The sequence below is a fragment of the Ranitomeya variabilis genome, chromosome 4 (assembly GCF_051348905.1).
Source record: "Ranitomeya variabilis isolate aRanVar5 chromosome 4, aRanVar5.hap1, whole genome shotgun sequence".
Lineage (NCBI taxonomy): Eukaryota > Metazoa > Chordata > Amphibia > Anura > Dendrobatidae > Ranitomeya > Ranitomeya variabilis.
In genome coordinates this window covers 633782643-633810485 of record NC_135235.1, presented here as the reverse complement: position 1 = coordinate 633810485, position 27843 = coordinate 633782643, and the positions used below count along the sequence as shown (strand labels likewise).

The window sequence follows — 27843 nt, the reverse complement described above, 5'->3', positions numbered from 1 at the left end:
ACGTTTAAAAATAATAAAAAAAATAAAAAAAATGCTTATACTCACCCGCAGACAGCTGATCTCCTCACCGGCGTCCATTCCTATAGCTGATGTGTGCGCGCAGGGCCTTCCATGACGTCACGGTCACGTGAGCGGTCTCGACCAATCACAGGACAGTGACGTCATTCGGCAAGGTCCTTCTCCGCACACCAGCTACAGGAACCAGCCAGCGTGCAGCACAGAGGCGGGAACACTGCGCTGGACATCGAGGGTGAGTATAGGACTGTTTTTTATTTTATTTCTTATTTTTTGACCACTTATATGGTGCCCAGTGCGTGGAGGAGAGTTTCCTCTCCTCCACCCTGGGTACCAACCGCACATAATCTGCTTACTTCCCGCATGGTGTGCACAGCCCCGTGCGGGAAGTAAGCAGATCAATGGACCCCTAGGTGTGCGGAATCCCCGCAATTCCGCATTTTTAATGAACATGTTGCTTTTTTTTCCGCTATGCGATTTTTTCGCGGAAAAAATCGCAACATTTGCACAAAAAATGCGGAATACCTTGTAAATAATAGGAGGCATATGTTAGCGTTTTTTTCGCGTTTTTATCACGTTTTTATAGCGAAAAAACGCGAAAAAAACGCTAAAAATCCTGAACGTGTGCACATGGCCTTATTTCCTCTTTATATACCTATCTGTTATCCATAGGTGAAGGATCTACCGTAGATTCAATTAAGGGGAAATGGGGACAGTTTCTTCCAGACACACTGGGAGAGGAATGGGATGAAATCTTGGAATCTCCAACTAAGGTCTCCCCATCAGTTAATAATAGGATGACCCAACTGTACATCATATACCAATCCTATCTGACCCCGACTCGTCTTTTTAAAATGGGTCGTCTACACTCATCATACTGCTTGAGATGTCATTCTAGTGATGCAAATTTTATCCATATGATATGGAAATGTCCTGTTGTCTTTCAATACTGGAGTGAGGTAACGATATTATTGACATCATTGGTGTCGATCCCTGTCCCACTTGAACCCCTAGTATGCTTGTTTGGAGTGTGGGAGGCAGAGACTTGGGATCATCATACGGGAATTTTTCTGAGGGAGACGCTGTTTTTTGGCACGAAAGGTGTTGGCTCTGCGATGGATGGGTGGTTCTTGTCCAACTCTTAGAGCATGGGTTGATTTGGTGAACTCAATTATTCCGTATGAGCGGATACTGTATCAGAATAGAGGTAATCCGGCCAAATTCGAGAAGATATGGGGAAGATGGAACTCCTCCTGCCATACTGTTTAGGTTAAAACAACTCAGCATTTGCATAAGAAATGGGTGTACGATTATGCGGACATTATTTACTCACAGGGCAGAATCTATTTAGAACTCTCCTCCAAGCGGCAGTATGTTAGTTTTAGAGGTTTTATTAGAAGTTAACATAGTTAAGGTTCAAATAGGATATGAACAAATGATTGACATGCATTGCTTATCACCTTTGCAATACTCCAGACATGGTTATGTATGGTAATTCTATGTACCTAATGGATAATAATGAATACAAGCAAATGTGTGTATGATTTATACTGTAATTAATAAACAAATTTAAAATTAGGGGTCTCGGCGTATATACTCGGGTCGGCTTATACTCGAGTATATACGGTAAATAACATTTCCCACATGTCTACTTTACATCTGCATCATTTTTTTGTATTAGGAAGTTAACAGTATTAAAAGTTGATCATCAATTTCTCGTTTCTACACCAAAATTTCACAAAACCATTTTTTTAAGGAACACATCACAGTGATAGTCCTTTTGGAAGTGCACTGAAAAGCAGGGTGGATTGCTGCTGAAGGAAAAAAAATGTCTTTAAATCTTCTGCTTAGCGAGTGTCAATGAGCTGAGTGTGACCGGAGGGTAAGTGCGAACGGTGGTAAGTGTGACTTGTGATTCAGTGACTTTGGAGTCAGGGAGTTTCCAAGGGAGGAATTACTGAATTGTATTTTATTAATACTTTGCATTTATTTTTGTTTAACATTTCTTTCTGGTGCTATCCCCATTAGGAAATGTGCTCCACTATTGTTAATGCCATCCAGTGCACATCTTGCCACATGTATGCAATCCTTGAACAGCCGGAAGAGGGTGCATACTGCTGTTCGAGATGTCAGTACGTTGTGCATTTGGAAGCCCAGATACTGTATCTAAATATGCAGCTGGCAACACTGAGATCCATTGACAATATGGAAAGGAGTCTTCTGCTCAATGAGCAGATGCTCAATGGGATAGATGAGGGGGGATGGTAGGATGGAGCTGCAGGACAGTGAGGCAGTTAGCTGGGTAACAGTACAGTTAGGAAGCGGGGTAGAGGGAAAAGTGCCAGGGAGGCTAGTCCTGATCTAGCACACCCCAATAAGTTTCCTAAGTTGGCAGATGAGGGGGGAGCCAGTACAGGGGTAGCACTGCTGCAGCCAGGCATGTCCTCTGAAAGCCTGAGGAGTGTCTGTAAGGGGGGAAATGGGAGAGCAGGGCAGGGCAGACAGGTGCTGGTAGTAGGGGACTCAATTATTATTGGAACAGATAGGGCAGTCTGTCACAAAGACAGGGATCGTTGAACGGTGTGCTGCCTACCTGGCGCTCGAGTCCGACACATCGCTGATCAGGTTAACATCACCGGGAGGGGCTGGTGAGGACCCAGCGGTCATGGTGCACATTGGCACAAATGACAAGGCTAGAGGTACGTTGAAGGTCCTTAAAGATGATTTCAGGGAATTAGGCTGCAAGCTGAAAGCAAGGACCTCCAACGTGGTATTTTCTTAAATATTGCCAGTACCACGTGCCACGCCAGAGAGGCAACGGGAGATTAGGGAAGTTAATAAGTGGCTCAAGAATTGTTGTAAGAAGGAGGGGTTTAGGTTCCTGGGGAACTGGGCCGACTACTCAGTTGGCTACAGGTTCTACACTAGGGATGGGCTGCACCTCAATGGGGAAGGTGCAGCTGTGCTGGGGGAGAAAATGGTTAGAAGGTTGGAGGAGTATTTAAACTAGGGATTAGGGGGGAGGGTATTCATTTTATAGGAGGGGAAGATAGTGCAGATGGAGACCTGGGCACAAATAAGGAAGTTGGGGGTGGTGGTGGCATGGGGGTGGGTTTAGAACAATTAATAATTTAAGAAAGAATAGAGGTACAGAGAGATACATAAAGTGCATGTATACTAATGCCAGAAGCCTCGCCAGCAAAATGGAGGAATTAGAATTAATTTTGTTTTAGCATAATTATGACATGATGGGGATATCTGAAACATGGCTGGGTGAGAGCCATGACTGGGCTGTTAACTTGCAGGGCTATAGTCTGTTCAGAAATGACCGTACAGATAAGAGAGGGGGAGGGGTGTGTCTATATGTAAAATCATCCTTAAAAACCATCCTGCGTGATAATATAGGTGAATCTAATTAAAATGTAGAGTCCCTGTCGGTGGGGATAAGGGGAGGGGGAAAAAATAATAAATTACTAATAGGAGTTAGTTATAAGTCCCCAAAAATAATGGAAGCAATGGAGAATATCCTCGTAAAGCAAATAGATGAAGCAGTGACTCAAGGAGAAGTCATTATTATGGGGGACTTCAACTACCCTGAAATACATTGGGGAACAGAAACCTGCAATTCCAGCAAAGGTAATCGGTTTTTGACACTTATGAGAGATAATTACCTTTCACAACTGGTTATTATTATTATTATTATTATTATTTATTGTTATAGCGCCATTTATTCCATGGCGCTTTACAAGTGAGGAGGGGTAAGAAACAAAAGGGTTGAATCAAAGAAAATAGGGGTATCCACATATCAGGTGGCAATCTAATTAAACCACGTGGTACCTAAACCTATTTAACCATATAGTGGACATGATAATAGTTCAGTACAAAAAACATGAAAATCCGATGAAAAAAATGTACTCAGGAACCAAATATATAAAAGGCAAATTTTATTAAAGAAAAACAAAAAACAAAACACCAAAATGACAAAAACATGATAAGCTTTAAAAAGTGGGAAACCAAAATGCGGCATAAGAACCCACCATATTGTAAAGAGGCACTACAAAAAAAAGCCTAAATAGCCCCTGGGGGTGAAGAAGGCTGATAGCCGAAACGTGCGTAGGGGCAGGCGTGTAGCACCCACCATAGGTAATTACTTGCACATCATTATTAGTTGGCTGCTTTTAGAACCTTTTTTTTTTTTTTTTTTTTGGTTCTGACATGCTTTGCAGTAACGTTTATAGATTTACTATGTGCATCCCATTGGGCTATTTAGGCTTTTTTTTGTAGTGCCTCTTTACAATATGGTGGGTTCTTGTGCCGCATTTTGGTTTCCCACTTTTTAAAGCTTATCATGTTTTTGTAATTTTGGTGTTTTGTTTTTTGTTTTTCTTTAATAAAATTTGCCTTTTATATATTTGGTTCCTGAGTACATTTTTTTCATCGGATTTTCAAGTGAGGAGGGGTATACATAATAAAAACAAGTACAATAATCTTGAACAATACAAGTCATAACTGCTACAGTAGGAGAGAGGACCCTGCCCGCGAAGGCTCACAATCTACAAGGGATGGGTGGGAATACAGTAGGTGAGGACCCAACAAGAAGGGGGGGCACTGCTAGACCTAATATTAACCAACAGGTCAGACCGCATAGCAAATATAAGGGTTGGGGGTCACTTGGGGAATAGTGATCACAAAATAATAAGTTCTCATGTATCCTTTAATAAGATGTGTAGTAGGGGGGTTACAAGGACACTAAAAAAAATTCCAACTGATGAGAGATGATCTTGGTGCAATTGACTGGGACGATATCCTGAGACATAAAAATACACAAAGAAAATGGGAGACGTTTATTAGCATCCTGGATAGGACCTGTGCACAGTATATACCGTATGGGAATAAACATACTAGAAATAGGAGGAAACCAATATGGCTAAATAGAGCTGTAAGGGGCGCAATAAGGGACAAAAAGAAAGCATTTAGAGAATTAAAGGCAGTAGGTAGTGATGAGGCATTAACCCCTTTCTGACATCTGACGTACTATCCCGTCGAGGTGCGGTGGGCCCGTATGACCACCGACGGGATAGTACGTCATACGCGATCGGCCGCGCTCACGGGGGAGCGCGGCCGATCGCGGCCAGGTGTCAGCTGCATATCGCAGCTGACATCCGGCACTATGTGCCAGGAGCGGTCACGGACCGCCCCGGCACATTAACCCCCGGCACACCGCGATCAAACATGATCGCAGTGTACCGGCGGTACAGGGAAGCATCGCACAGGGAGGGGGCTCCCTGCGGGCTTCCCTGAGACCCCCGATGCAACGCGATGTGATCGCGTTGCTGCAAGGGTCTCTTACCTCCTCCTCGCTGCAGGTCCCGGATCCAAGATGGCCGCGGCATCCGGGTCCTGCAGGGAGGGAGGTGGCTTACCGAGTGCCTGCTCAGAGCAAGCGCTGGTAAGCCTGCAGCACTGTATGTGAGATCGGTGATCTCACAGAGTGCTGTGCAAACTGTCAGATCATCTGTGATGTCCCCCCCTGGGACAAAGTAAAAAAAAAAAAAATTTCCACGTGTAAAAAAAAATAAAAAAAATTCCTAAATAAATAATAAAAAAAAAAAATATTATTCCCATAAATACATTTCTTTATCTAAATAAAAAAAACAAAACAATAAAAGTATACATATTTAGTATCGCCGCGTCTGTAACAACCCAACCTATAAAACTGCCCCACTAGTTAACCCCTTCAGTAAACACCGTAAGAAAAAAAAAACGAGGCAAAAAACAACGCTTTATTACCATACCGCCGAACAAAAAGTGGAATAACACGCGATCAAAAAGACAGATATAAATAACCATGGTACCGCTGAAAACGTCATCTTGTCCGGCAAAAAACGAGCCGCCATACAACATCATCAGCAAAAAAATAAAAAAAGTTATAGTCCTGAGAATAAAGCGATACCAAAATAATTATTTTTTCTATAAAATAGTTTTTATCGTATAAAAGCGCCAAAACATAAAAAAAATGATATAAATGAGGTATCACTGTAATCGTACTGACCCGAAGAATAAAACTGCTTTATCAATTTTACCAAACGTGGAACGGTATAAACGCCTCTCCCAAAAGAAATTCATGAATAGCTGGTTTTTGGTCATTCTGCCTCACAAAAATCGGAGTAAAAAGTAATCAAAAACTGTCACGTGTCCGAAAATGTTACCAATAAAAACGTCAACTCGTCCCGCAAAGTACAAGACCCCACATGACTCTGTGGACCAAAATGTGGAAAAATTATAGGTCTCAAAATGTGGAGACGCAAAAACTTTTTTGCTATAAAAAGCGTCTTTTAGTGTGTGACAGCTGCCAATCATAAAAATCCGATATAAAAAACTCTATAAAAGTAAATCAAATCCCCCTTCATCACCCCCTTAGTTAGGGAAAAATAATAAAATTAAAAAAAATGTATTTATTTCCATTTTCCCATTAGGGTTAGGGTTAGGGCTAGGGTTAGGGTTGGGGCTAAAGTTAGGGTTGGAGGTAAAGTTAGGGTTGGGGCTAAATTTAGGGTTAGGGTTTGGATTACATTTACGGTTGGGATTAGGGTTGGGATTAGAATTATGGGTGTGTCAGGGCTAGGGGTGTGGTTAGGGTTACCGTTGGGATTAGGGTTAGGGGTGTGTTTGGATTAGGGTTTCAGGTAGAATTGGGGAGTTTCCACTGTTCAGGCACATCAGGGGCTCTCCAAACGCGACATGGCGTCCGAAATCAATTCCAGCCAATTCTGCGTTGAAAAAGTAAAACAGTGCTCATTCCCTTCCGAGCTCTCCCGTGCGCCCAAAAAGGGGTTTACCCCAACATATGGAGTATCAGTGTACTCGGGATAAATTGGACAACAACTTCTGGGGTCCAAGTTCTCTTGTTATCCTTGGGAAAATAAAAATTTGGGGGGGCTAAAAATCATTTTTGTGGGAAAAAAAGATGTTTTATTTTCACGGCTCTGCGTTGTAAACTGTAGTGAAACACTTGGGGGTTCAAAGTTCTCACAACACATCTAGATAAGTTCCTTGGGAGGTCTAGTTTCCTATATGGGGTCACTTGTGGGGGGTTTGTACTGTTTGGGTACATCAGGGGCTCTACAAATGCAACGTGACGCCTGCAGACCAATCCATCTAAGTCTGCATTCCAAATGGCGCTCCTTCCCTTCCGAGCTCTGTCATGCGCCCAAACAGTGGTTCCCTCCCACATATGGGGTATCAGCGTACTCAGGACAAATTGGACAACTTTTGGGGTCTAATTTATCCTGTTACCCTTGTGAAAATAAAAAACTGGGGGCTAAAAAATCATTTTTGTGAAAAAAAAAAAAAGGAATTTTTATTTTCACGGCTCTGCGTTATAAACTGTAGTGAAACACTTGGGGGTTCAAAATTATCACAACACATCTAGATACGTTCCTTGGGAGGTCTAGTTTCCATTATGGGGTCACTTGTGGGGGTTTGTACTGTTTGGGTACATCAGGGGCTCTGCAAATGCAACGTGATGCCTGCAGACCAATCCATTTAAGTCTGCATTCCAAATGGTGCTCTTTCCCTTCCGAGCTCTGTCATGCGCCCAAACATTGGTTCCCTTCCACATATGGGGTATCAACGTACTCAGGACAAATTGGACAACAACTTTTGGGGTCCAATTTATTCTGTTACCCTTGTAAAAATACAAAGCTGGGGGCGAAAAGATCATTTTTGTGAAAAAATATGATTTTTTATTTTTACGGCTCTGCTTTATAAACTTCTGTGAAGCACTTGGTGGGTCAAAGTGCTCACCACACATCTAGATAAGTTCCTTAGGGGGTCTACTTTCCAAAATGGTGTCACTTGTAGGGGGTTTCAATGTTTAGGCACATCAGGGGCTCTCCAAACGCAACATGGCATCCCATCTCAATTCCTGTCAATTTTGCATTAAGTCAAATGGCGCTCCTTTCCTTCCGAGCTCTGCCATGCGCCCAAACAGTGGTTTACCCCCACATATGGGGTATCAGCGTACTCAGGACAAATTGTACAACAACTTTGGGGGTCCATTTTCTCCTGTTACCCTTGGTAAAATAAAACAAATTGGAGCTGAAATAAATTTTGTGTGAAAATAGTTAAATGTTCATTTTTATTTAAACATTCCAAAAATTCCTGTGAAACACCTGAAGGGTTAATAAACTTCTTGAATGTGGTTTTAAGCACCTTGAGGGGTGCAGTTTTTAGAATGGTGTCACACTTGGGTATTTTCTATCATATAGACTCCTTAAAATGACTTCAAATGAGATGTGGTCCCTAAAAAAAATGGTGTTGTAAAAATGAGAAATTTCTGGTCAACTTTTAACCCTTATAACTCCCTAACAAAAAAAAATTTTGGTTCCAAAATTGTGCTGATGTAAAGTAGACATGTAGGAAATGTTACTTATTAAGTATTTTGTGTGACATATGTCTGTGATTTAAGGGCATAAAAATTCAAAGTTGGAAAATTGCGAAATGTTCAAAATTTTCGCCAAATTTCCTTTTTTTTTTCACAAATAAACGCAAGTTATATCGAACAAATTTTACCACTATCATGAAGTACAATATGTCACGAGAAAACAATGTCAGAATCGCCAAGATCCGTCAAAGCGTTCCAGAGTTATAGCCTCATAAAGGGACAGTGGTCAGAATTGTAAAAATTGGCCCGGTCATTAACGTGCAAACCACCCTTGGGGGTGAAGGGGTTAAAGAAATATAGAAATTTTAAAAAATTCTGTAAAAGGCAAATCAAGGCAGCTAAGATTGAGACAGAGAGACTCATTGCCAGAGAGAGTAAAAATAATCCCAAAATATTCTTTAACTACATAAATAGAAAGAAACTAAAAAATGATAGTGTTGGCCCCCTTAAAAATAGTCTGGGTGAAATGTTGGATGAGGGAAAAGCCAATATGCTAAATGACTTTTTTTCAAAAGTATTTACACAAGAAAATCCCATGGCAGAAAATATGATCAGTGATAAAAAAAAAAATTCCCCATTAAATATGTCACCTGCTTAACCCAGCAGGAAGTTATAGCGGGCCGGTGTCTAAAAATCACTAAAATTTACAAATCTCCAGGCCCTGATGGGATACAACCCCTGAGTACTGCAGGAATTAAGTACAGTCACTGATAGACCATTATTTTTAATCTTTAAAGATTCCATAATAACAGGGTCTGTACCACAGGACTGGCGTATAGCAAATGTGGTGCCAATATTCAAAAAGGGGCAAAAACTGAACTCGGAAATTATAGGCCAGTAAGCTTAACCTCTACTGTGGGTAAAATTATGAAAGGTTTTCTAAGAGATGCTATGCTGGAGTATCTGAAGAAGAAGAACCTCATGACCCAATATCAACATGGGTTTATGGGGGACCATTCCTGTCAGACTAATCTGATCAGTTTCTATGAAGAGGTAAATTCCAGACTCGACCAAGGACAAGCAGTGGACGTGGTGTATAAGGACTTTCCTATGGTTCTACACAAAAGGTTGATACATAAAATGAGAACAATGGGGAAAATATGTGTGAATGGGGTAAGAGCTGGCTTAGGGATAGGAAACAAAGGGTGGTTATTAATGGAGCACACTCGGACTGAGTCACAGTTAGCAGAGGGGTACCACAGGGGTCATTATTGGGCCCTCTTCTTTTTAACATATTTATTAATAACCCTGTAGGGGGCATACAGAGTAGTATTTCAGAATTTGCAGATGACAATAAACTCTGCAGGTAATCAATACAGAGGAGGACAATTTTATATTACAGGAGGATTTATGTAAAGGTACCGTTACACTAAACGACTTACCAACAATCACGACCAGCGATCCGACCTGGCCGTGATCGTTGGTAAGTCGTTGTGTGGTCGCTGGGGAGCTGTCACACAGACAGCCCTCTCCCGCGACCAACGATCAGGGGAAAGACTTCGGCATCGTTGAAACTGTCTTCAACTATGCCAAAGTCCCCCTGCAGCACCCCGGTAACCAGGGTAAACATCTGCTTTACAGCCGGTGCTCTGCTTTACGGCCGACGCAGACACAGTCAGTGCAGGGAAGCTGATGGCGGAGGACGTGACAGACATCGGGATGTGAGTATGTAGTGTTTTTTTTTTTAAATTTCACAATGGTATTCAGGGTAAATATTGGGTTACTAAGCTCGGCCCTGCACTTAGTAACCCGATGTTTACCCTGGTTACAAGTGAACACATCACTGGATCGGCGTCACACACGCCGATCCAGCGATGACAGCGGGTGATCAGCGACCAAAAAAAGGTCCTGATCATTCCCTACGACCAACGATCTCCCAGCAGGGGCCTGATTGTTAGTCGCTGTCACACACCAAAAAGCGTGACGTTGCAACGATATCGTTAACGATCTCGTTATGTGTGAAGGTACCTTTAGCTAGAAGCTGGGGCTGATAAATGGCAAATGAGCTTTAATGGGGATAAATGTAAGGTCATGAACTTGGGTAGAGCAAATAAGATGTATAATTATGTACTTAATTGTACAACACTGGGCAAAACCGTCAATGAAAAAGACCTGGGAGTATGGGTGGATGACAAACTCATATTCAGTGGCCAGTGTCAGGCAGCTGCTACAAAGGCAAATAAAATAATGGGATGCATTAAAAGAGGCATAGATGCTCATGAGGAGAACATAATGTTACCTCTATAGAAGTCACTAGTTCGACCACACTTAGAATACTGTGTACAGTTCTGGTCCCCGGTGTATAAAAAGAAATAGCTGAACTAGAGCGGGACCAAGGTTATCAGAGGACTGGGGGCGTCTGCAATGCCAAGATAGTTATTACACTCGGGGCTATTTAGTTTGGAAAAGCGAAGGCTAAGGGGTGATCTTACTTTAATGTATAAATATATGAGGGGACAGTACGAAGATCTTTCAAATGACCTTTTTACTCATAGACCTGAGACAAGGACAAGGGGGCATCCTCTACATCTGGAGGAAAGGTTTAAGCATAATCACAGATGCGGATTCTTTATTGTAAGAGCAGTGAGACTATGGAACTCTCTGACATATCATGTTGTAATGAGTGATTCGCTACTAAAATTTAAGAGTGGACTGGATACCTTTCTTGAAAAGAATAATGTTGCAGGTTATATACACTAGTTTCCTTGATATTGCGTTGATCCGGGAACTAGTCTGATTGCCGATGTGGAGTCGGGAAGGAATTTTTTCCCCCAATGTGGAGCTTACTCCTTGCCACATGGGGTTTTTTGCCTTCCTCTGGATCAACATGTTAGGGCATGTTAGGTTAGGCTATGGGTTGAACTAGGTGGACTTAAAGTCTTCCTTCAACCTTAATAATTATGTTACTATGTAGTGACTTTGGGGGCCTATTACAGAAAATACCCAAAATTGACAATATTCTAAAAACTGCACCCTTCAAAGTCCCCAAAACTACTTTGAAAAAGTGTATTAACCTTTCAGTTGCTTCACAGGAATTAAGGAATGCGGAAGGAAAAAAATTAACATTTTACTTTGTTCACAAAAATTTTACTTTAAGTCCAATTTTTTTTTACTTTCACAAGGGTAACAAGAAAAAAATAACCCCAAAATCTGTTGTGAAATTTCTCCTGAGTATGCTCATACCTCACGTGTGGGGGAAAACTACTGCGTGGATGCACGGCAGGGCTTAGAAGGGAAAAAGCACAGTTTTGAATTTTTGAACTAAATAATGGCTGGAATCAAGAGCCGACACCATGCCATGTTTGGGGAGTCCCTGAAGTGCTTAAACAGTGGAAACTACCCACAAGTGATCTCCTTTTTGGAAAAAAAAGACCCCTCAAGGAAGTTATGTAGATGTGTGGTGAACACTTTGAACTCCCAGGGGCTTCACAGAAGTTTATAAAATAGAACCATGAAAATAAAAAAAAAATCTAATTTTTCCCACAAAAATGTTCTTTTAGCCCCAGAGGTAACGGGAGAAAATGAAACCCAATATTTGTTGTGCAATTTCTTTTGAGTACACATATAATACATATGTGGAGGAAAACTAGTGTTTGGGCTCAAGGCAGGGCTCAGAAAGGTAGGAGTGATGCTTTGGAATGCAGACTTTGATGGAATGGTCTGCGGGTGTCTTGTTGCAGTTGGAGAGCCTCTGGTATGCCTAAACAGTGGAAACTCCCCCCACAAGTAAATTCCTTGGGGGATCTACTTTCCAAAATGAGGTTATCTAGACATGTGGTGAGCACCTTGAACACACAAGTGCTTCATAGAATTTTACAACGTTGAATTGTGAAAATGCAAAAAATAAATATTTTACCATAAAATGTTTTTAGTCCTCAAATTTTTCATTTTCACAAGGATACTAGAAAAAAATGGACCAAAATATTTGTTTTGAATTTTTTTCTTGATTACACAGGTTGCTCAAATACGCTATGTATCAGATACGCAGAAGTGAAGAAGCACCGTATTGGAGTTTAGATTTTGCTGGAGTGGGTTGAGGCTGCCATGTCACATTGGCAGAGCCCCTAAGGTGCCAGAACAGCATAAACCCTCATAAGTGACCCCATTTTATAAACTGAACCTCTCAATGAATTCATCTAGGGGTGCAATGATCATATTGACACCACAGGTGTATCACATAATTTTATGTTATTGGGCAGTGAAGAAAAATAATTATATTTTACCACAAATTTTGTTTTAGCCCCACATTTTACATTTTGACATGGGGAATTTGGTAAAATGGCACAAAAATTTGTTCCACAATTTCAACTGAATGTGGAAATATCCCATGTGTGACTGTACAGTATTGCTTAGCCATTGGCGAGTCTCGAAAAGGATGGAGCGCTTTTTTCCCTTCTGAGGTGCAGATTTTCCTAGAATACTTTGCAGAACCTATATTCAGTGCTCATAAGTGCTGGAAGAACAGAATTCCCCCCTCAAATGACCCATATAGAAAATGATACCCCTTTGGGAATTCATCTACAGGTGTAGTGACATTTTTTTTCCGCAAACAAGCAGCAGTGGGTGTTGCTGTGTGAAAATTACAAACTGTCATTGTAGTGCCCTTTCATTATGCCCAGCTCATGCTTCTGTAGACACTCCTGCAAATTTGGCAGACTCTCATCACTACGAAAATGTTATACATGTGGATGCTAAATGTGGTTTAGGCACACTGGGGCTCAGAAGGGAGACGGGTGTTTGGATTTGGGAGAGCAGAATTTTCTGAGCCATTTTGCTTTTCCAGAGCTTTTGAACTACAAGAAGCGTGGTAGACCCCTATATTTCCATTAACAGATGATGGACCTGAGTAGGAACTTGCTTTTTTGTTGATTGACTTGATGCTTTTGTTGGGAACATTTTACATAACATTTTGGATCATATTTATCCTGAGCTTTACGGTAAGCATTTACTTTGGAGTTTCCATCTAAATCTCTGAGTGACTTGATTCAGATAAAACTCCAGAGGGATCCAATCACTGTAATGAGGCAGCAGAGTTAAGGCCCCGTCTCACATAGCGATTTACCAACGATCACGACCAGCGATACGACCTGGCCGTGATCGTTGGTAAGTCGTTGTGTGGTCGCTGGGGAGCTGTCACACAGACAGCTCTCTCCAGCGACCAACGATCAGGGGAACAACTTCGGCATCGTTGAAACTGTCTTCAACGATGCCGAAGTCCCCCTGCAGCACCCGGGTAACCAGGGTAAACATCGGGTTACTAAGCGCAGGGCCGCGCTTAGTAACCCGATGTTTACCCTGGTTACCAAAAAAAACAAACACTACATACTCACCATCTGATGTCCGTCAGGTCCCTTGCCGTCTGCTTCCTGCTCTCACAGTGCCGCCGTACACTGAGAGCAGAGCGCAGCGGTGACGTCACTGCTGTGCTGTGCTCTCACTGTACGGCCGGATCTCAGTCAGAGCTGGAAGTAGACGGCAAGGGACCTGACGGACATCAGATGGTGAGTATGTACTGTTTGTTTTTTTTTTTTACATTTACGCTGGTAACCAAGGTAAACATCGGGTTACTAAGCGCAGCCCTGCGCTTAGTAACCCGATGTTTACCCTGGTTACCAGTGAAGACATCGCTGGATCGGTGTCACACACACCGATTCAGCGATGTCAGCGGGACCTCAACGACCAAAAAACGGTCCAGGCCATTCCGACACGACCAGCGATCTCACAGCAGGGGCCTGATCGCTGGTACGTGTCAAACATAGCGAGATCGCTACTGAGGTCGCTGTTGCGTCACAAAACTTGTGACTCAGCAGCGATCTCGCTATGTGAGACGGGGCCTTTACTGTGGACTCCGCCTGACCTCCGTTCAGTGTTGTCTTTCTTTTCAGAAGTGCACAAAAGGACACTGCTGGATCATAGACCAGACTGTGTCCACAGTGTCTCCATCTGCCTCATTATAGGGAATATTCCGCCAGAGAAGATTCATGCTAGACAGCCCAGGAATTTACAGGAACTAGAGTCTGTATGCCAAGAAGAGTGGGCAGCTTTACCATCTGAGAAAATAAAGAACCTCATCCACAACTACCACAAAAGACTTCAAGTTGTCCTTGATGTTAGAGGGGGCAATACACGATGTTAAGAAATGGGGTATGTGAACTTTTGATCAGGGTCACTTGGATGTTTTGGGTTGTCATGATTTAAAAAGAGAAAACACAGTAGTTTGACAATAAATGGCTTCACCCAACCACTAGCCATGAGTGGAGAAAAAGTTTTGGTTTTGGTGTTATCATTCATATTCTCTGAAAAAAGGCCAAGAAAGCAAAAGTTCTGCCGGGGTATGTAAACTTTTGAGCACAACTGTGTGTATGTATGAACATATATACACTGCTCAAAAAAATAAAGGGAACACTAAAATCCCACATTCTAGATATCACTGAATGAAATATTCCAGTTGGAAATCTTTATTCATTACATAGTGGAATGTGTTGAGAAAAATAAAACCTAACAATGATCAATGTAAATCACAACTAATATCCCATGGAGGTCTTATCCACTACAGGCTTATCCAACTTCAGTGGAAATTCCTCAAGACAAGGAAATGATGCTCAGTAGTGTGTGTGGCCTCCATGTGCCTGTATGATCCCCCTACAACGCCTGGGCATGCTCCTGATGAGGAGACGGCGGATGGTCTCCTGAGGGATCTCCTCCCAAACCTGGACTAATGCATCGTGCAACTCCTGGACAGTCTGTGGTGCAACGTGACTTTGGTGGATGGTGTGAGACACGATGTTACAGATGTATTCAATCGGATTCAGGTCTGGGGAACGGGCGGGCAAGTTCATAGCTTCAATGCCTTCATCTTGCAGGAACTGCTGACACACTCCAGCCACATGAGGTCTGGCATTGTCCTGCAATAGGAGGAACCCAGGGCCAACAGCACCAGCATATGGTCTCACAAGGGGTCTGAGGATCTTATCTCGGTACCTAATGGAAGTCAGGCTACCTCTGCGAGCAAAGAAATGCCACCCCACACTATTATTAACCCACTGCCAAACCTGTCATGCTGAAGGATGTTGTAGGCAGCAAATCGCTATCCACTGCATCTCCAGACTCTGTCACGTCTGTCACATGTGCTCAGTGTGAACCTGCCTTCATCTGTGAAGAGCACAGGGCGAATTTGCCAATCCTGGTGTTCTGTGGCAAATGCCAAGCATCCTGCATGGTGTTGGGCTGTGAGCACAACCCCCATCTGTGGACGTTGGTCACTTAGGCCATCCTCATGGAGTCGGTTTCTAACCATTTGTGCGGACATATGCACATTTGTGGCCTGCTGGAGATCATTTTGCAGGGCTCTGGCAGTGTTCCTCCTTGCACAAAGGCTAAGGTAGCAGTCCTGCAAATGGGTTGTTGCCCTCATACGGCCCCTCCACGTCTCCTGGTGTACTAGCCTGTCTCCTGGTAGTGCCTCCAGCCTCTGAACACTACGCTGACAGACACAGGAAACCTTCTTGCCACAGCTCGCATTGATGTGCCGTCCTGAATGAGCTGCACTACCTGTACTACTAGTGTGGGTTGTAGAGTCCGTCTCATGCTACCACGAGTGTGAAAGCACAACCAACATTCAAAAGTGACCAAAAACATCAGCCAGTACAGACCAAATGTTTGGACACACCTCATTTAAAGATTTTTCTGTATTTTCATTACTATGAAAATTGTAAATTCACACTGAAGGCATCAAAACTCTGATTTAACACATGTGGAATTATATACTTAACAAAAAAGTGTGAAACAACTGAAAATATGTCTTATATTCTAGGTTCTTCAAAAGTAGCCACCTTTTGCTTTGATGACTGCTTTGCACACTCTTAGCATTCTCTTGACGAACTTCAAGAGGTAGTGGATCTCCGATTGATTGTACGTTCCTCTTGACCATCAAGTGTAATCCTAGGAGCACCCCCTTGCTCTGTTTTTTTATTAATGAAAGCCAGGTGTCAGCTATGATGTTAATTGAACACGCATCTCCTGTACATACCTATTACACCATAGGTCGGGAAACGGTTAAGATATTAGCATTAGTGTAAGGTAAAACCGTCTTGTATGAATAGATTTATTGAAGGTCTACACTGAAAGGCTAACAAAAAAAAACCATTTTATTAAGTTTAATTTAAAAGATAAATTAAGAAATCCACAACAAAGGTGAAAATGCAATGTGCAAAACTATACAGCTATATACAGATTGTAACGGGGTTTACTGTCCTGTAGTACCTCTTTCTGTACCACCCCGTGGGTCAAGAGGTCCACTCTGCTTTGGCTGGAGTCTGAATGAAAGACGCTGGCAGGAATTTCTTGAGTACATGAGAGCATATAAAAGCTGACTGCTTCTCCATGTATTTCCAGTCTAAGAACACACTTTATTCACAGCCCACAGAATATATAACACAGATACACAGGGCAGGCCAATAGAAATACAGGCCAGACATACATTACAATAGCTACAGGGGGCCGGAGCCTGCCAATATTTACTGTGGGAATTACAAAGGTGAAGGTGGGGAAGGTCAGAAGGAAAATATCTTGTCCAGGGGCGCAGCCTGTGGACTGATGCATTTCACATGGAAACTATTATATACTAGATTGTGGCCCGATTCTAATGCATCGGGTATTATAGAATATGCATGTCCCCGTAGTATATGGACAATGATGATTCCAGAATTCGCGGCAGACTGTGCCCGTTGCTGATTGGTCGAGGCAACCTTTATGACATCATCGTCGCCATGGCAACCATTATGACATCTACGTCGATACTGTGCCCGTCGCTGATTGGTCGAGACGAATTCGCGGCAGACTGTGCCCGTCGCTGATTGGTTGAGGCAACCTTTATGACATCATCGTTGCCATGCTGTGCCCGTCGCTGATTGGTCGAGGCCTGGCGGCTTCGACCAATCAGAGACGCGGGATTTCCAGGACAGACAGAAAGACAGACAGACGGAAAAACCCTTAGACAATTATATAGATACATATACTGCAAAACATATTCTTGGTGCTGGGGGGTTCTGTAACACAGATAATTACCTAGGGCTAATAGCACCAAAAGGTGGCTTAGTATAACATATAAGAGCTAGCCCTATATCCTTCTGTCGCTTACAGTAGTATGGTTAATTATACCTACTATGTGTATTGAATGACTACTGAGTGACTTGATTCAGATAAAACTCCAGAGGGATCCAATCACTGTAATGAGGCAGCAGAGTTAAGGCCCCGTCTCACATAGCGATTTACCAACGATCACGACCAGCGATACGACCTGGCCGTGATCGTTGGTAAGTCGTTGTGTGGTCGCTGGGGAGCTGTCACACAGACAGCTCTCTCCAGCGACCAACGATCAGGGGAACAACTTCGGCATCGTTGAAACTGTCTTCAACGATGCCGAAGTCCCCCTGCAGCACCCGGGTAACCAGGGTAAACATCGGGTTACTAAGCGCAGGGCCGCGCTTAGTAACCCGATGTTTACCCTGGTTACCAAAAAAAACAAACACTACATACTCACCATCTGATGTCCGTCAGGTCCCTTGCCGTCTGCTTCCTGCTCTCACAGTGCCGCCGTACACTGAGAGCAGAGCGCAGCGGTGACGTCACTGCTGTGCTGTGCTCTCACTGTACGGCCGGATCTCAGTCAGAGCTGGAAGTAGACGGCAAGGGACCTGACGGACATCAGATGGTGAGTATGTACTGTTTTTTTTTTTTTTTTACATTTACGCTGGTAACCAAGGTAAACATCGGGTTACTAAGCGCGGCCCTGCGCTTAGTAACCCGATGTTTACCCTGGTTACCAGTGAAGACATCGCTGGATCGGTGTCACACACACCGATTCAGCGATGTCAGCGGGACCTCAACGACCAAAAAACGGTCCAGGCCATTCCGACACGACCAGCGATCTCACAGCAGGGGCCTGATCGCTGGTACGTGTCAAACATAGCGAGATCGCTACTGAGGTCGCTGTTGCGTCACAAAACTTGTGACTCAGCAGCGATCTCGCTAGCGATCTCGCTATGTGAGACGGGGCCTTTACTGTGGACTCCGCCTGACCTCCGTTCAGTGTTGTCTTTCTTTTCAGAAGTGCACAAAAGGACACTGCTGGATCATAGACCAGACTGTGTCCACAGTGTCTCCATCTGCCTCATTATAGGGAATATTCCGCCAGAGAAGATTCATGCTAGACAGCCCAGGAATTTACAGGAACTAGAGTCTGTATGCCAAGAAGAGTGGGCAGCTTTACCATCTGAGAAAATAAAGAACCTCATCCACAACTACCACAAAAGACTTCAAGTTGTCCTTGATGTTAGAGGGGGCAATACACGATGTTAAGAAATGGGGTATGTGAACTTTTGATCAGGGTCACTTGGATGTTTTGGGTTGTCATGATTTAAAAAGAGAAAACACAGTAGTTTGACAATAAATGGCTTCACCCAACCACTAGCCATGAGTGGAGAAAAAGTTTTGGTTTTGGTGTTATCATTCATATTCTCTGAAAAAAGGCCAAGAAAGCAAAAGTTCTGCCGGGGTATGTAAACTTTTGAGCACAACTGTGTGTATGTATGAACATATATACACTGCTCAAAAAAATAAAGGGAACACTAAAATCCCACATTCTAGATATCACTGAATGAAATATTCCAGTTGGAAATCTTTATTCATTACATAGTGGAATGTGTTGAGAAAAATAAAACCTAACAATGATCAATGTAAATCACAACTAATATCCCATGGAGGTCTTATCCACTACAGGCTTATCCAACTTCAGTGGAAATTCCTCAAGACAAGGAAATGATGCTCAGTAGTGTGTGTGGCCTCCATGTGCCTGTATGATCCCCCTACAACGCCTGGGCATGCTCCTGATGAGGAGACGGCGGATGGTCTCCTGAGGGATCTCCTCCCAAACCTGGACTAATGCATCGTGCAACTCCTGGACAGTCTGTGGTGCAACGTGACTTTGGTGGATGGTGTGAGACACGATGTTACAGATGTATTCAATCGGATTCAGGTCTGGGGAACGGGCGGGCAAGTTCATAGCTTCAATGCCTTCATCTTGCAGGAACTGCTGACACACTCCAGCCACATGAGGTCTGGCATTGTCCTGCAATAGGAGGAACCCAGGGCCAACAGCACCAGCATATGGTCTCACAAGGGGTCTGAGGATCTTATCTCGGTACCTAATGGAAGTCAGGCTACCTCTGCGAGCAAAGAAATGCCACCCCACACTATTATTAACCCACTGCCAAACCTGTCATGCTGAAGGATGTTGTAGGCAGCAAATCGCTATCCACTGCATCTCCAGACTCTGTCACGTCTGTCACATGTGCTCAGTGTGAACCTGCCTTCATCTGTGAAGAGCACAGGGCGAATTTGCCAATCCTGGTGTTCTGTGGCAAATGCCAAGCATCCTGCATGGTGTTGGGCTGTGAGCACAACCCCCATCTGTGGACGTTGGTCACTTAGGCCATCCTCATGGAGTCGGTTTCTAACCATTTGTGCGGACATATGCACATTTGTGGCCTGCTGGAGATCATTTTGCAGGGCTCTGGCAGTGTTCCTCCTTGCACAAAGGCTAAGGTAGCAGTCCTGCAAATGGGTTGTTGCCCTCATACGGCCCCTCCACGTCTCCTGGTGTACTAGCCTGTCTCCTGGTAGTGCCTCCAGCCTCTGAACACTACGCTGACAGACACAGGAAACCTTCTTGCCACAGCTCGCATTGATGTGCCGTCCTGAATGAGCTGCACTACCTGTACTACTAGTGTGGGTTGTAGAGTCCGTCTCATGCTACCACGAGTGTGAAAGCACAACCAACATTCAAAAGTGACCAAAAACATCAGCCAGTACAGACCAAATGTTTGGACACACCTCATTTAAAGATTTTTCTGTATTTTCATTACTATGAAAATTGTAAATTCACACTGAAGGCATCAAAACTCTGATTTAACACATGTGGAATTATATACTTAACAAAAAAGTGTGAAACAACTGAAAATATGTCTTATATTCTAGGTTCTTCAAAAGTAGCCACCTTTTGCTTTGATGACTGCTTTGCACACTCTTAGCATTCTCTTGACGAACTTCAAGAGGTAGTGGATCTCCGATTGATTGTACGTTCCTCTTGACCATCAAGTGTAATCCTAGGAGCACCCCCTTGCTCTGTTTTTTTATTAATGAAAGCCAGGTGTCAGCTATGATGTTAATTGAACACGCATCTCCTGTACATACCTATTACACCATAGGTCGGGAAACGGTTAAGATATTAGCATTAGTGTAAGGTAAAACCGTCTTGTATGAATAGATTTATTGAAGGTCTACACTGAAAGGCTAACAAAAAAAAACCATTTTATTAAGTTTAATTTAAAAGATAAATTAAGAAATCCACAACAAAGGTGAAAATGCAATGTGCAAAACTATACAGCTATATACAGATTGTAACGGGGTTTACTGTCCTGTAGTACCTCTTTCTGTACCACCCCGTGGGTCAAGAGGTCCACTCTGCTTTGGCTGGAGTCTGAATGAAAGACGCTGGCAGGAATTTCTTGAGTACATGAGAGCATATAAAAGCTGACTGCTTCTCCATGTATTTCCAGTCTAAGAACACACTTTATTCACAGCCCACAGAATATATAACACAGATACACAGGGCAGGCCAATAGAAATACAGGCCAGACATACATTACAATAGCTACAGGGGGCCGGAGCCTGCCAATATTTACTGTGGGAATTACAAAGGTGAAGGTGGGGAAGGTCAGAAGGAAAATATCTTGTCCAGGGGCGCAGCCTGTGGACTGATGCATTTCACATGGAAACTATTATATACTAGATTGTGGCCCGATTCTAATGCATCGGGTATTATAGAATATGCATGTCCCCGTAGTATATGGACAATGATGATTCCAGAATTCGCGGCAGACTGTGCCCGTTGCTGATTGGTCGAGGCAACCTTTATGACATCATCGTCGCCATGGCAACCATTATGACATCTACGTCGATACTGTGCCTGTCGCTGATTGGTCGAGACGAATTCGCGGCAGACTGTGCCCGTCGCTGATTGGTCGAGGCAACCTTTATGACATCATCGTTGCCATGCTGTGCCCGTCGCTGATTGGTCGAGGCCTGGCGGCTTCGACCAATCAGAGACGCGGGATTTCCAGGACAGACAGAAAGACAGACAGACGGAAAAACCCTTAGACAATTATATATATAGATACATATACTGCAAAACATATTCTTGGTGCTGGGGGGTTCTGTAACACAGATAATTACCTAGGGCTAATAGCACCAAAAGGTGGCTTAGTATAACATATAAGAGCTAGCCCTATATCCTTCTGTCGCTTACAGTAGTATGGTTAATTATACCTACTATGTGTATTGAATGTCCTCATAATCTGACCACAAGAATCTGTCAGACAAATAATGAGAGGCAATTATTAGTCCTACAATACAACGCATCATCAATTAAAAAGTGGTATAACTAATTAACCAGGGTACCCAAACAATTGCTATAAGTATTACCTAAAAATATGTCCTAGTGTACCAGCGTCTACAGTAACTGTATTTGAACAAGTAATCAATCATACTAATAAACAAAACCAATAGGTAAGTACCAGACACATCAGAAAGAGTACATTAGTTGTAAAGATATGCAAAGTCACAATTGATTGCTTATCTGTTCAGACTGGTGCTCCAGGTACACAGGTAAATGCCAGAGGTGATCAGCCATGGGTCTAGAGGAGGACTGACCTTCATAATGTTACATAACTGACCTGTTAGATGGTATAAATCGACATCTCTCTTTATCTACTTCTAGTGCGAAAATCAGATGTAGTTTAAGGTCAATTTTATGCAGAAATATAAAAAATTTTCGCAAACTTTCAGTCACCAGTATAAGGCTAACTGATTTACACAAAAACGAGGGACAGACAACTACTATGTTTGCAGAGGACACTGCTGCAAATAGGAAATTTTCAGATCCCCCAGTGCTTCTAAATTCAGCCAATGTTTCTGTTGGCTTACATAACTAGTATGAGTATGAAGGACTTGATCTCCTTTCTTGTATCCACTGTTTACTTACATTAATAATAAGATATACAAAACCTTACTTTTTTTCTGTAAAGCCATGACTTGTGTACACGATCAATTTCCTCCAATGTGCTTGTACCTGTCAGGGAATGTATGAGAAGGAATCTCTTAATAAAACTGATTACAGATCTCTTTTACGAGTATCTTCTGAATGTGTAACTGGAACAGATTCATGACAGACACAGGGAATCATGACATGAAAAGTGGCTCTAATAGAGTAGTGAACATTTGTAAGGACATAACCTGGTGGCCTAACACTGTGATCTCAGTCCCGCTTTGTGATCTATTGTCCAGTTTGCACAGACATGTTATAAAGAATATAATAGTATAAATAATATTATAATTCCGATGCCATGTTTCTAAAAAAAGCTTAAAATAATTTTTATTCTTGGCAGGTGACTTTACTAGGAGCACTGAAGGACGTCTGATATTCTCTGATTTGTCAGCAGATAATTTTCATATGACTCCTGATACTTATGAAGAACATGTCATTATACCAGATACACCTCAAGATGTTATCAGAAAAAATCTGTCACCTGATTTTTTTCAACAGCTCCATGTTTCTGCTTTATCAATGACAAATATGCAAAAGAAAAGTAACAAAAGGGCTCTTCATCATGAAACAGCTTACAAAGGGAAGAAACCATTTTCATGTTCAGAATGTGGGAAAGGTTTTACAAGGAAATCACATCGCGATAGACATCTGCTAATACACACAGGGGAGAAGCCACTTTCATGTTCAGAATGTGGAAAATGTTTTATATACAGATCATATCTTGTAGAACATCAGATGGTACACACAGCGCAGAAACCATTTCCATGTTCAGAATGTGGGAAAGGTTTTACAAAGAAATCAGTTCTTGATAGACATCTGCTAATACACACAGGGGAGAAGCCATTTTCATGTTCAGAATGTGGTAAAGGTTTTACAATTAAATCACTTCTTGATAGACATCTGCTAATACACACAGGGGAGAAGCCATTTTCATGTTCAGAATGTGGTAAAGGTTTTACAAACAAATCACTTCTTGATAGACATCTGCTATTACACACAGGGGAGAAGCCATTTTCATGTTCAGAATGTGGAAAATGTTTTACATACAGATCATGTCTTGTAGAACATCAGATGGTACACACAGGGCAGAAACCATTTCCATGTTCAGAATGTGGGAAAGGTTTTACAAAGAAATCACTTCTTGATAGACATCTGCTAATACACACAGGGGAGAAGCCATTTTCATGTTCAGAATGTGGAAAATGTTTTAATCTGAAAACTAGTCTTGTTGCACATCTGAAAACTCACACAGGGGAGAAGCCATTTTCATGTTCAGAATGTGGCAAACGATATTGTGATACATCCGCACTTTCAATACATCGGAGAATTCACACAGGGGAAAAGCCATTTTCTTGTTCAGAATGCGGGAAAAGTTTTACACAAAAATCAAATTTAATGAATCATCAGATAATTCACACAGGGGAGAAACCATTTGCTTGTTCAGAATGTGAGAAATGTTTTATCAGGAAATCAAGACTGGTTGTACATCAGAGAATTCACACAGGGCAGAAACCATTTTCATGTTCAGAATGTGGGCAATATTTCCGTATTAAATCAGAACTTGCTAGACACCAGAGAATTCACACAGGGTCGAAGCCATATTCATGTTCAGAATGTGGGAAATGTTTTACAACAAAATCCGGTCTTGTTAAACATCAGAAAATACATACAGGGGAGAAGCCATTTTCATGTTCAGAATGTGGGAAATGTTTTAATCGGAAAGCAAATCTTGTTACGCATCTAAAAACTCACACAGGAAAGTAGCCATTTTCTTTTTTTTTAAACTGAAAGTTTTTTTTATTTTGTAGCAGCATAATATAACAATAAACAGAAAATCAAAGTCTAGAAGAGGAAGAAGAGAAAAAAAGCGATATATGGACCTCATTACATAAAGAACCAAAGCATATGAATAGAGAGGGATAATCATGGTTTGAAACAATGCAAAAAGAAACAAAAAAGGAGCAGCACAGCCACTAGCACAGAGGTTCTTCCAAGACTATGATCAGGGTATAGTGCAAAATTCATAAACTAAATAGCCGCCTGAAAAAAACGTTGGTGCTCTTCTGAATAAACATCCATCTGTACAGTCCATGCAAGAAAAATTGAGAAGGCACTCACCGGTCTTCAGAAAATCAATTCTTAATTAATTCCATCTTCAGATAAAATTCATGGCCAGGGGAAAAGCGCAAGCGCAGCGCAAAACAGCCATCGTCCTCCCCTGCTCACACGAGCTTCGGCTCTCCTTTTCCCCTGGCCATGGATTTTATCTGAAGATGGAATTAATAAAGAACTGATTTCTGAAGACCGGTGAGTGCCTTCTCAATTTTTCTTGCATGGACTGTATAATCATGGTTTGAGCTTTTCCATAGCATGGGTCCTAGCCATCTCTACGAACCATTCTTCTAAAGATTGGGGGGTACTGAATTTCATTGAAGTGGTATTATTGTTTTAGCTAAAGTAGATGCCTTTTAATAGTGGTTTTCTTATACACCTGTTTGGGCATAGAAAACATGTATAACAGTGTAGCCTCTGGTGTCCTAGGTGCTGATACGCCTGTCAACTCCTTAATAACTCTTATGACTTCATCCTAGAAAGTTTCTAGAAGCTGGCAAGACCACTTTAAATGTGACATCATCTTCCCATGCACCCTGCAATGCCAACATAGACTAGATACCTCGGAGAACTATTCATGCAAAGCATTGGGGACTCGCTACCACCTTGAAACAATTTTATAGCATGTATCTTGTAATTTACTGGCCTTACCGATTTGTAGGAGAGGAAAAAGCATTTGTCCCACTGATACTTCTTAAATGTGCTTAGGAGCACAATTTCTAAAGCCTTGCAAAATAGAGGAAGGTTTTCCAGATCTGGGTCTGTCAACAATTTTTATATATCAGAGATGGCATGCGGAGGGCATAGAGTGGTGGCACACAACATTTCCAAAGGGATTAAATAGCAGACAGATTCTGGATGACTGTCCAATGAAGAGTAAATTTGTTGAGGTTGTATGTGTTCAAAATTATGATGTAGCCTCTGAGGACAGTCACATAGGAAAGTAGAAAGGGGCAAGAGAATACCAAATGGGGCTACTTGGTGTATATGTAAAGACATCTTTTTTGAGCTGGCTAGAAAGGAATTTGCGGAAGCGTCAAATGGAAACCTATAGTGATCAGTTATAGGCATCAATAGTCCCCTCTGATCAACCAAAACATCCTTCTCACTTGGTGTATGTATTGTCTTCAGTGTCTGCCTGATACTGTATGATGCTGAAATATTATTAAGCAACATGAGGGGCAAGTCCATGAAAAAGAGGATGCCAACACCAAGCGAATTCAAGGATCGCTGCATGGGCTGATGCTAGATAATATCAACGGCTTTCAGGATAACCGACACCAGTATTATTTTTGGACAAGATATTTGATTGCAAACAAAACAACTAAAACCGCTTTACATTTTAACCCCAAAAAGGAATGTACAGTATATACACCAACATGGATTGCAGCAGGTATACAGTAGCAGGCTAGGTTGATTGTTATCTTAAGAACATTGACTTTGCCATACAAGGAAAATTCTCTCCAATTCCGGGAATTAAGATGCAACTCCAACCAGGAGAAAGATATTTGAACATTGAGAGAAAATAGCCTTTAGATTGGGGGTGAGGGAACATCAATGCACATATAGTTGATATTGCTCCTTGGGGGCCATTTAGAATGGAAGTTGGACACCAGAGTGTTCACTTACTGTTGATGTAGAAAGACATTTAAGGCTTCAGATTCGTTAATATTAATGTTGAATTGTGACCATTTCTCAAACTGCATCAATTCAGAGAGGGGCCAGATATGTGGATTGCTAATATAAATTTGTGTGAAAAAGTGTTTGCCCCCTTCCTGATTTCTTATTTTATTTTTGTCACATTTAAATGTTTCAGATCAGCAAACAAATTTAAATGCTAGATAAATATAACACAAGTAAACACAAAATCCAGTTTTTAAATGAAGTTCTTTATTTTTAAGGGAAAAAGAAGTCCAAACCTACAGGGTCCTGTTTAAAAAAATGATTGCCCCCTAAACCCAATAACTGGTTGGGCCACCCTTAGCAGCAACAACTGCAATCAAGTGTTTGCGATAACTGGCAATGAGTCTTGTACAAAGTTCTGGAGGAATTTAGCTCCATTCATGTTTGCAGAATTGTTGTAATTCAGCCATATTGGAGGGTTTTTTAAGGTCATGACACAGCACCTCAATCAGATTTAGGTCAGGAATTTGACTAGCTACTCCAAAGTCTTAATTTTTTTTTTAAAGCTATTCAGAGCTGGACTTGTTGGTGTGTTTTGGATCATTATCCTGCTGCATAACCCAAGTACATTTCAGCTTGAGGTCATGAACTGATGGCCGGACATTTTCCTTCAGGATTTTTTGGTAGACAGCAGAATTCATGGTTCTATTCTCCACACAGCTAACATAGAAAAAACTCAGAAAAAATACATACAATGAGATACGGCCTTCCCAAAACCCTGTCTGATGACAAATGCACACTTAGCAGGATGCAGCAGGCCTCCACTGATAAAGGCTAGGAGCGGCACAGGTGCAAACTACTTGATAAAAACAACCACCCCCACCCTCCAAACATTGCAGGGGTTGACTGCCTAGTAGAAAAAATGCACATTGATATAACTCACATAGGACGCCAGTCACACTGATAAGTGTGGTGCACAGTGTCTGGTATGCAACCTATTAAAGACGCCCCTTGTATTAACAGGCAGGCTGCCCAGCACTATAATATGCAGCACACAGTGACAGACGCCCCAGAAAAACCTAACCTAACCAACATAAAGAGGCCTGGCCAAATCCTGCAAAAAAGGATATGATATAGTGCAAAAAAATGTATGCATATGATAAACATATACACTATATGAGGTATTGGTTTAATATTTTGGCCAAAATAAAGTAAGCCCGCAACCCAACGTCAAGGGTCCTCATAATATTGCTGGTCCTACCACTAATATCAAAAAACAGCTAACATAGAAAAAACTCAGAAAAAAATACATACTATGAGATAATGCTGTGTTAATACTTATGTGATTATGTGTGATAATACTTATGATAATGCTGCGTTTTTATCCGCATCACGAATAAAAAAATGCAATATTTGCACGCTTTTGTATGCGTTTTTGCATGTGTTCTCGTTTTTTATGCCCATGCGTTTGATAGGAAAAAAT

The 27843-nt window shown here is 42.1% G+C and overlaps 2 protein-coding genes across 3 annotated transcripts in view; both read left to right on the top strand.

Annotated features, from left to right (window-relative positions):
• LOC143767210 (uncharacterized) overlaps window positions 1–27843 on the top strand; it is a 249585-nt gene that overhangs the window by 85359 nt on the left and 136383 nt on the right. The gene's annotated exons all lie outside the window — the stretch shown is intronic.
• LOC143767294 (uncharacterized) lies at window positions 692–27772 on the top strand. Its single transcript, XM_077255516.1, has 2 exons — window positions 692–1913; window positions 22966–27772. Exon 2 carries the CDS (start codon window positions 23031–23033, stop codon window positions 24387–24389), a length of 1359 nt encoding a protein of 452 aa, XP_077111631.1. The 5' UTR covers window positions 692–1913; window positions 22966–23030; the 3' UTR covers window positions 24390–27772.